Below are 10,700 nucleotides of genomic sequence, written 5' to 3' on the forward strand. Positions count from 1 at the left end.
GATAACCTTGGTTATGCACAACAGAAAATTATTGCAACTGTGTGTTTGTGATTTTGTTGCCCATGAAATGGTTCCTTCAGAGTTGGGGACCAGGTCGGTGACCACTTACAGTTAGTTGGCGTCTTTTGGTGCATTGAGACGGTAATGAGACAAAGCCAGTCTATCAGTCTGTAGCCGAACTAGGCAACTGCATCCAATCTGCAATACTAAATTGATTAACCTTGATAAATGTGCAAAACCCAATAATAACCACAAAATAGCTTCAGTGCTTGAAATGCAAGCATTTGGCATCAAGCCGAGTTGAGTCCTGTATATCAGACTAGTTCCACTCATCAGTGCAGACTGGCCTGAAGGTGATTGGAGTCAGCCTGAGTCAGACTACGATTGTTTTCAGGGTCTTAAGGTGTAGATTTTATTTTACACATTACTGTCACATCTTCAGACTTCAGATAAAATGTGCTGAGAAGGAAAAGGGTGCTCACAGCTCAGGGATCACACCTGCCACAAAGGATCACAGGCTGTAGTTTTTCCAGGAAACTTGAAAACATGTTGCTTTGGTCACATGCAGCCAGTAGAGGGAGCCAGCACAGAACAGTTATTATTATAAGGAAGTAGAAGCAACAGAAGTGTTACAATAAATAATGCAAATAATGAGCCTTTTAGAGCTCCTGCAGGTAGCCATAGGAAGGGTTAAATGACCGAAGGTACAAATTTCAGTGGGAACATTTGTTTATTTATTTTCTTACTTTACTTTTTCTGGGGATTTAAAAACTTAAACCATGAAATCGATTAGCAGTGTGTGGTAGAAAGAGAGGAAGGAAAAGGTGCTCTAAAACCTGGTCGCTGATCCACACACTCACAGGTACTCACAGCATGCAGGGCTGAGGCTGGAGCACCACACTAACTGCTGTTGTGACGTTTTATTGAGTTGAGAGCATGCTTGAGAAAAGTGAAGCGCAACGACAAACACAATGTGCAGCTCCAACTGCACAAGCAAACTGCCCAACAATCACAGTCACACTGAGGCAGATCTCTGAAGAAATATCATGTTACCGACGCCTTTACCTAAACCGGCTCAGGATCCTATAGAAAAAGAACACATGATAAGGGGATCATAGGAAAAACTATTCAGCACACTGTGATGGGATGAGGATGCAACAATAAAGGGTGTAGAAAAAGCTCTTCTCTGTGGTTCACTGGTTGTCCTTCAGTGGCATGCTGCTCAGGTGTGCCATGACACCTGTTTCTCAAAGCTCTAGTGATGTTACTGCAGCGTACGAGAAGCTCTGTTTGACTTTAAAGAAAAAACTCAGACAACAGAGAGTAAAGCGACCGAGTCTTTCTCTCTTTTTTGGGTTCTTTTTTTTGGCCTGGATCAGAAATGCGAGCCAGCTGCAGAGTTGGCACCTGCCCCCTTGGCAAGGCCTTCTTCCTCTCCTGCCTGGGTGGCAGTCTGAGCAGGGGAGGGGCTAGAGTGCCTCTGGCGTCTCATGAAGGGGAACACACTGACGGGAAGGAGAAAAGGAAAATGCGCTCATTAAATGCATGCTTAAATATGGATAGAGGGGAAAAAAAGTAGGATGAGTATAAAAATGTCACCTTTTCTTGGTTTCCTGGGGGACGATGGCTTTGGCCAGCATGTTCTTGTACAGGTCAGACTTGAGATACCTTGGATAGGAGTCCTGGAAACAGACACACATACACAAAAAGAAGCTTTTAGCTCATGGGAAAGAAAAGATGGACTTCCACATGAGTCAAAAAAGTATGTTTTTTGTTTAAATCTGCTGTTCAGAAACAGGAAAAGGCAAGTCACACATTTATTGTACCCAACCAAAGATTTGGAGAGCAAAAGGTAGAAAAACAAAAATTGCTTTCTGGCTTCTTTTTAATGCGTTAATTTACTTTCCTGCTGAGGGTAAGAAGGAAAGATCAATACACTCTCATATGTCATGCAATATGAAGCCAGAGCAAAGAGGTATCCAGCTTAGCTTGGCATAAATACTAAATACACACTGAAACAGCTTGGCTCTGACCAAAGGTGAAGCAGCACTTCTAAAGCTCACTGGTAAGAAACTGATATTGATCCTCTCGTCTGACAAGGAAGCAAATGAGCTTTTTTCCCAAGCTGTATTCCTGTAAAGCAGGACTCACCTCAAAGCACCATTACAATCTAAAAAACAGACTGTGCATACAGTAATGTGCAAATATCTTGAGCCACCCCTATTTTTTTTATATTTTGCTAATATAAGTAGGTGATATAGTATGTAAGGCAGAAAACAGACAATTCTAACAAGCTTGAAAGTCGTTCTTTGGTATGCCCACCTTTAATCTCCAACACCGTCTGAACTTTGGGGAGGCCAGTCCATGCCTGATACTGTTATACAGCTTGTGTTTTACTATGCAAGTGTAATTTTGCTGCATTTGGGATCATTGTCACGCTGAAAAACAAAGTCATTGCCAATTAGCTGCTTTCCAGTGGTATTGTAAGGTGAATCAAAATTTGTGCATAAAAGTATTTGAAAATGAAGTTTTCACTGATTTTTAGTTCAGTTTGTGTGTCATTTAGCAAAGCTCGGCCTTTTGAGGCTTATTGACAGCCAGGCTTGTGCTGAAAAGGCTTCAGTGCATAGTAAATGATCGACTACATGGCCAGATGCATCTCTCGGATCCGGTGTTGGGTCTTTGCTGGACTTTTTTCCTACTCCTCAGGGGCATGGCTTTCACATACTGTTCATCTGCTGTAGATGCAACAGTTTAGACCAATTTAAAACAGGTTCTTTGCTAAGTTGTCTGTCATGTGTATAAACACTGGTTCGTCGCTTGAGAAATTGCCTTTGTGATGCTTGAGTGATTCACAGGTCAGTGTGAAGCAGCTTAACAAACAAACAACATTTCTCAGAAAATGGTCAGGTACAAGGACTAGATTGAAAATAAGTAAGAAGCAAGCCAATGTCCAAAGAAAACCCCTGCAAGACCTTCAGAAAGCCTAGAAGAGCAATTGATGAAGACCACTTTAAAAAAATGACAAGAGTCTGGCTTCTTAGAAGCAAAGTATAAAGAAATGGTTCAAGACTTTTGCACATGACTTCATAACGTTGCATAATTTTATTATAATTTGTGGGACAAAGGAGAGAGATCCCGTTTAATAAATACAGAAAAGCCACGTCAGGTGAAAAAGTATAAGAAGGATCTGTGTTCCATATTCATGGCTTGCGCTTGCTTATAATGCATTTTTTATGGTTGATGGTAAGTGCTGTTACATAAAGGTACAGTGTGTGGGTGGGTGAGTCAGAGGTCAGACCTTCTTCATGAGGAAGTAAATGTGCATCTGCGCGTCGTCCATGACAAAGCGGTGCGGCCGTTTGATCCCCTCTAAGGTTTTATCCATTGTCTTGCTGTCGATGTTGACCCAGCGGGCCGCTCCAGGAGCCAGGAAATTCCTGGGTTACATAAAAGATGAGGTGCTCATCTTATGAATATGTAACACATGCATGTGTGACATGGCTGTCCACTTACTTGTAGATGTCCTCCACTTTCTCTACGATTTTGGAGCTTTCTCCATGTCTGATATCCTCACACGCCTGCCAGAAATACAGGTTCTCCGCTGAGAGCGGAGAGACACACGGTGAGGAGCTGCGTGTGTGGTAAAACAACACTGATGCAGGAAAATGTGACACACGGCAAGAGCCTTTTTATAGCTGTGGAAAGAGTTCCTACTGTACGCATGCATGGGTGAGCAAATCCCTCTCCTGTGTTTTGCTCATGCCTCCCTCTTCTCCACATCTCACTCTTAAATGTGGCCCTTCCTCTCCTCCATTCGTCTACCTTCTAACTTTGCCACATCTGTTTGTGACCTCTTCTGTATTTGAATTCTTCTTCTAATGATTTAAAAGATTGTTTTAATTGATTGCTGCGCAGCGCTTCAGCCCACGTCTCTGGTGTTTATACAGGACACATAAATATATTGAATCTCTTTTTCCACTGTCTCGTCTTTTCCACCTCTCACCGCCGGGACTGGAAAATATCATTAGGAGAGATAATCAAATTCGGAATAAAGCTGATGTGAAAAACAATTAAATAGATTTTCCATGTGTAATATTGTAACAATCTATACTATATTCCTCGTATTTCACGCATATTTTACACCTGTTATGCTCATTTCCAGCTGCAGTTTCAGCCTCGACAGGGACGTGGCTGAAGACAGGGTATGGGAGGACACCTCTGGTGCCTGCCAACATTGTGTTGTATTGATGCAAACATGAACTGAAAGTGCAGGTGGATACAGACATTCAGACCTGCTTTACTGGGAAAATGGGTCATGGATCACTTTAAACATAGCTATGCAGACACAAAGTTTTGCAGTTTTGCCTCTGCAAACCACCAAAGTGCCAGGTCTTCATTGCTCAGACAGCATTTAATGATGTCCATGGGTTCAAGACTTCAGGTGGTCACTGACTAAATCCATGTAATAAAAACAATCCGTCTATTCTCTTCTACTTATCTTTGTCAGGGCCACAGAGGAGCTGGAGCCCAACCCAGCTACCGCAGTGCCAGAGGCAGAGTGCACCCTGGACAGGTCGCCAGTCTGTCGCAGGGCTAACTCATAGAGAGAGACAACCATTCACACCTATGAACCAAACCCCACTAACTGCATGTCTTTGGACTGTGGGAGGAAGCCCGAGTACCAGGAGAGAACCCACGCAAACACAGGAAGAACACCCACAACAACTCCACACAGAAAGGCCCTGGCCTGATGGTGGACAGTGCTAATCACCGCACCACCGTGCCGCCCTACAAAAACAATCCTCATATTTACAATTAGTTTTGTTCGTACAAATTATTTTGAGCCTCTGAAAATGAGGGCTAATGTTTAAAAATAATTTTTGTTGAACTCCTTGAATTAAAGCTGAAAGTCTACACTTCACTCACTATTGAGTGTTTCATTTTAAATTCACCATGGTGGTGCACAGAGGGGAAACAAACTACAAAGTCCGTATCTTTGTCTAAGAAATTATGGACCACAACAGTGATAGTGAACATAATAATATGAATGGTATAACAAGTGCATTTTGTTTTTTTATCCTCCAGTATTCAAAGCTGAATGCTCCATATTTGTAATCGGTTCCCTCGCTCCTGTTTCTCACCACTGAATTCCTTCTCCAGGTAGGTCATGAACTCCCTCCTCCCCATGGCATCGTTGAGGAGCTCCATGAAGCTGAAGCTCCAGCGTTCTACTCGTAGACGCGTCGGGACCGGCACTCTGCTCAAGAAACGCACAAAAAGCAGAAATGTTACGCTGGATGTAGGATGCTGAGCTCATTTGTAATGTAACACGCTGATGTTTCTGTAGCGCTTTCATAGTCTCAATTACTACTTAGTGTTAAATAAGTGTAAAGTGTCTTAGTGTAAAATAAGGAAAAGCATGATAAGTTCAGTACTTCAACTGTGAGAAAATATATATGATCTAACACGCTACTGCTACATGACTCGATGAAGTCTTGAACGTGTGGAGTACTGTACTGTGTGGACTGGTTATAATCTCTGCATTGTCTCACATTTCTGCGTTCATCGTCCAGTGCGCGGTGTCATCAGAGATCCAGGGGTTACTGGGCAGGCAGCCTTGCATAATGGGATCGTGGTTCAGGTACTGCTCGCTGTATTTCAGAAAACTGCACATCCACGCACAAGTACAGTGGCATGCGCGCACACACACACACACACGGTATTATTGTATTAGTCCTGCAGATCATAAGAGTTAATGGCCACTAATTCCAACTCGCCCCGGGAAGCATCCATTAGTGGCTCTTCTAGAGGGAGCGCTAAGCTTTATGTGCATGTGTGTGCGTACTAGAAGACGCCGAGTTTGACCCGGGCAATCAGACGTCTATTATGTGTGTATCTGTGCGTGTCTGCATGTGAGCCTTTAGCAAACTGACACATACCCTTCTAGGCAGATGGATGATTTTACACGGTTTCTTCCAAGAGCCTTTCTACAGGCTTCAATCTGTAAACAAAGGCAGGAGGAAGAACCTTTTATGTGCTCTATACACTCGTACTTAATCTGATGGCATCTAAATTACGCGCTGTACTTACCTCTCTTTTGTAGTAGTCACTGTTCTAGTTCTGTAAAGAGTAACACAGGGTCATCGTGTGAGGTCACACATTAAACCTTTATGTATGTTACAGTTATAGAAACATATACATTTGAGGATAGCTGCCTTGTGACCAAATGTGTCACAGACACACAAACAGTAGCATTAAATATATAATTTTACAAACAATGACAGCCTAGTATGAGATTACAGACTAACATACTGAATTAGATTTCCCATTTGGGACGACAGACGCGACTGACTCTACCCTGTCATCTCAGGTCCTCAACTTTTTAACCTTGATTTACAATCATCATCATTATATTCATTCCTAATACACTGCGGGTCTGCGGTAAACTTACTTTCAAACGATCCCAGTGGCAAGAAAGAACAAAAGGAGGCGATTAAACACGGAGTGAAAAGTTATATCGTTAATGCATTTTTTTTTAAAGCAGGAAGTAGAGAAATACAATGAAGTCGCTGACCAGTGTGACTCTGCAGCTGAAGTTATTTGGTCGCTCCAAGCCTGTGTCCAACACATTATTAACCCCAGGCTGTAAAAAAAGAAGAAAAACAAAAAATAACATAGTAAAATCTAAGTACAGTGTATTTGATGCATGTGTCTATACAATATCTGTGTGTGTGGGTGTGCGTCTGATGAGATGTATGTGAGCGAGCACTTAGCCTCCCTAGAAGTTTCCACTCCACTAGCTCTGACTTTTAGTCCCAGGTTTCTTTCTTTTTCTCCAAGCCCTCGTCCCTAATTCATAAGGTCGAGACAGGATGGAGTCCCTCCTCCAAAACCCTTGTCCTCTTATTCACCCGCCTCCCATTACCCCTTTCATCTTCCCCTCCCCTCTTTCCCGCGGCATGCACACGCACGTGAACGCTTTTTCCTTCCCCTTTGGTACTTCTCTCTGCCTGCCTGCCTCTATCTAAGAAAAAGATGTGGAATATGATGATGATGTTTTTCTTGCTCTCTTTGTTTGTCCCTCTGTTGCTCTCACTCTCTCTATGTCAACTGAGGCTCTTACCGGATAGGTTGAATATTTCATGCAGAAGGGAAAAGGGACTGTGGGTGAACTTTAGTGGGACTGCTGTCTGCTTTTATGCTGGGATACAGCTTTAATAGTTGCCAAGTATAGAGATGATCATGTAGTTGTGCTGTAGCATAGCATGTACAGCACAGTACAGTTGAATACAGTACAGTGTTGTTGAGCGTACCGGCGGTCTGTTGATGAGCCAGTAAGCCTGCTCCTGACACTCCAGAACAATGCGGTCAGCCTTCCGCCTCTGTTTGGACGCTCTGAACATAAATCACAAGGTTAGTTCGTGCACGCTGGTAAACGCACGTGTGTGTGTGCGTGCATGTTTGCGACAAAGTGCACCTGAGTTGCTCTCTGGCTTGCATCACAACAAAGTCCCAGGTGTGGTTGATCCTCTTGTGCAACAGACTGTACCTTTCCTAAAAAAGGAAAAGGAAAAGAGGGAGGAGAGGAGGAGGAATGATGACACAGACTTCTTGGCCCAAATTTTCCTGGTGCATATTTCATAACACAAACAAACACACACAAACACACTTTCTCTGTCATTTAGATGCACAGACATGCATACCCACATGATTTCCTCACCTTCTCATATTCCATCAGTTCGCCTTGTTTTCTTATATTCTTTTTAGCCAGATAGATTGCTGTTGGGATATAAGAAAGAAAACAAAGAGAAAGAGGTGAAATCAGAGGTCCAAAGACCTGCACCTGTGTTTATTAGATGTTATAAAGGCTCCTTTCTGCCTTCAGCTGCTCACTTATTCACATGGGTCTTCACAGCAGGTAGCTCCGCATATTTGATTTGGGATTTTTTTTTCCTCCTGGTCTCAAACTGGGGTTCTCTTATGTGTCAGGTGAATGTATAAACCACTAAAGTATAAAAACTCTTAGTCGTGTAGGATTTTTTCGCAAAGTGTTTCATATAAATAATTTTTAAAAAGAGTGAAAAAGACAGGAATCGTAGGATATATGTAAAAAAGAGCTTACATGTTCGTAATCATGATTATATAATGTTTTATATATGACATGTCCACTGGGAAGTGGACATCGTCCCTCGGAGATCACATGTATATTTAGAGTTTTTTCTTACCATAGTCCAGCTCTGACGCGGGCCACCTGGTACTAGTCCAGAAATAAGGAGTCTGTAAAAAACACAAACAAACAAAAAAAACTAACTAACTAAAAGCAACATTTTTCTTTTTCCTTTTTATTTTTTTTTTTCTTGACTGAAACTGATGTTGAAGCAGTTGATGAAAAAGCAGCAGACTGGCAGATGGATGAGGGATTAGGAAGTGGGCTAATGGAGTGAGAGTGAAAATGGGAGATGGGCACTAATAGAGAGAAGGTGATGTTTTACTGAAAGATTGATGGAGGAAGGGCCAGGGTTGTAGAAAGTAGGCAGAATGGACATACTGAGCGGCCTGACCTGGAAGCGGTAGGGTGACTCATCGGGCCGTAACACAAGGCACCTCGGCTCTTTGAGGGGGTAAATGTATCCATATTTCACCAGCATGTTGCCAAGGTGCAGAGACTCTGTCGAACACCACAGGAGAAGTCTCAATCATCTCACCAGATTGTTATTCAGGTTTTTTATTTATCACCGTGTCATGTCTGATGGCACCTGAGAGGGGATGCTGATTTCATTAGGACTAAAGCTTTTAGACTGAACTGACTAAGTAGCTGTGACTGGAAAAGAGCTGTTGGCACTGCACTTTTCTTTATCACACATGCGAGCATTGTCAACCATCTCTCATAAATCAAGGCTTTGCTCCAGCGATGGAATGCCTCATCAATCTTCAGTCTCTCCTCATTTGTTAAAGAGCCCTACTTTTTTGAGTGACAGCTCCCAAAAAAAGCCATGGGATGCTTTTTAATCAGCTTCTACCACTCTCTCTCTGTCTCTCTCTGCCTGACTCCACTCTTTTCTTTCCTGCTGCTCGGAAGCAAAAGGGACCAGCGGGCTACTTTTTTCCCCCTCAACGTCTAATTTAGTTGAAAATCTCCTGAGGTGGAGATCTCTTTGGGCACACTAATCAAACTCAGATCATCAGGTGAGTTAATCAGACCCAGTCCCACAGGGGCTAACCCCATTCCTGTTTACTGGAAACATCCTTCCCTACGATGCACACACAAATAACTACCTACCGCGTCAGGCACCATATCCTGGCAACACACCAACGACACACAACATGCCGCTCACACAGAGACAGGAGAAAAACAGCAGATACGTAACAGTCAATCATCAAGCGCACATTGTATGCATCTGTACACCTACCCTCCTCGCTGATTCTGTATTTGTGTGTCAACCAGGCAATTATATCATGGCCTGTAAAAGAATGGAAAGAAACAAGAGGGGAAGTGAGGAAAGAAGTTCCTCTCCAATCTTGGCAAAGCACACGAGATTCTCAAAAAAATGAATGCTGAATTATGTATGACTGCTGGGACAAAGTCAAGCTGCAATGTACCTGTCCACCCAAGCGCACTGATTCTAATGCGTACTGACACAAGGAGGATACTCACACACACACACACACACACACACACACACACACACACACACACACACACACACACACACACCTGTCATGGCGTGTGGAATGACAGTTATAAGAAGCCTCTGGTTTCTCATCTTCATGCCCATGTCAGGGTCCTGCATGGCCACTATCACTTTCTCCATCTGCAAGGGAGACACACACACACACACATACACACACACACACACACACACACACACACACACACACACACACACACACATATGTAAACATGCAGCTGGGCAACAAGAATTGGACCACTACACGAATAATAACAACAAGAACAACAACAACAATAATAATGATAATTTTACCTTAATTTGTTTTTCTTCTTTAATCTAATGAAATGTGTTGGATTTGTTCAGCGCTGGATTTCCAGGATATTCTGTGACAATAAATAAATACAACCAAAGAGAACGTGATCAAGCAGTCTTACCTTTCGAAAGCATGCCATTTGCTCCCGATGACACCCTCCTTTAGCCAGGGTGTTGATGGTCATCTTGCGGGATGCTTGGGATCACTCGACGGGACGGCAAAGTGCAAAAGCAAAGCGCTACCGGGAGAGCGAGAGAGAGAGAGAGAAGAGAGAGAGAGAGAGGGAGAGAGAGAGAGAGAGAGAGAGGGAGAGAGAGGGACCGACCGACACACAGAGAGAGGGAGAGAGAGGGACCGACCGACACACAGAGAGAGGGAGAGGGAGGGACCGACCGACACACAGAGAGAGGGAGGGAGGTGGAGTCTGCCTCTCTTGTGGATAAAGGTAGATCTCATTCATGAATTTGGGAAAACACAGAAACACCGGCTAAGGCAAACCTCGGCGACGCTTATAGAGGTCGAAAAAGAAGAAATAAGAAAAGGACTTTTATTGTAAGCATTGTGGATAAAGGTAAGATTTACAGACTTTTGATTTCAAATACAAACACTTGAAGGTAGTGTTTGTACGTTAAACAAAACTTGTCCGTAATGATAGTGTTAACAGATTTGTCCAAATGTAAACTAAAAAAACAAATCAGCTCAGTTGCAGTAAA

The 10,700-nt window shown here is 43.0% G+C and overlaps 1 protein-coding gene across 2 annotated transcripts; it reads right to left on the reverse strand.

Moving 5' to 3' along the window:
* Positions 1-397: 397 nt before the first annotated feature.
* Positions 398-10,226, reverse strand: rgs11 (regulator of G protein signaling 11). 2 transcript variants are annotated; one of them, XM_013913093.1, is made up of 17 exons: positions 10,109-10,226; positions 9,719-9,815; positions 9,414-9,464; positions 8,565-8,671; positions 8,229-8,280; positions 7,724-7,782; positions 7,481-7,557; positions 7,317-7,398; positions 6,578-6,646; positions 6,094-6,117; positions 5,943-6,004; positions 5,556-5,669; positions 5,145-5,260; positions 3,517-3,604; positions 3,302-3,440; positions 1,600-1,682; positions 398-1,505 (listed from the first exon to the last, which is right to left on the reverse strand). In XM_013913093.1, the coding sequence occupies exons 1-17, from the start codon at positions 10,169-10,171 to the stop codon at positions 1,376-1,378; spliced, it is 1,413 nt and encodes a 470-aa protein (XP_013768547.1). In that variant the 5' UTR covers positions 10,172-10,226; the 3' UTR covers positions 398-1,375. The 2 variants fall into 2 exon arrangements, with proteins under 2 accessions (XP_013768547.1, XP_013768548.1); XM_013913094.1 differs by lacking the exons at positions 398-1,505; positions 1,600-1,682 and adding an exon at positions 2,269-2,438.
* Between the last annotated feature and the right edge of the window lie 474 nt (positions 10,227-10,700).

The sequence above is a fragment of the Pundamilia nyererei genome, unplaced genomic scaffold (assembly GCF_000239375.1).
Source record: "Pundamilia nyererei isolate P.nyererei 1_Seehausen unplaced genomic scaffold, PunNye1.0 scaffold00115, whole genome shotgun sequence".
Taxonomy (NCBI): Eukaryota; Metazoa; Chordata; class Actinopteri; order Cichliformes; family Cichlidae; genus Pundamilia; species Pundamilia nyererei.

Bases quoted from the DNA above. Each gene is read 5' to 3' on its own strand.
- rgs11 (XM_013913093.1), bottom strand. From the start codon at position 10,171: ATGACCATCAACACCCTGGCTAAAGGAGGGTGTCATCGGGAGCAAATG. The intron at 5,261-5,555 runs GTGAGACAATGC...TTTCTTGAGCAG, and splicing joins TGGACGATGAACGCAGAAAT to AGTGCCGGTCCCGACGCGTC. The intron at 1,506-1,599 runs GTGACATTTTTA...CCTTCCCGTCAG, and splicing joins CCCCAGGAAACCAAGAAAAG to TGTGTTCCCCTTCATGAGAC.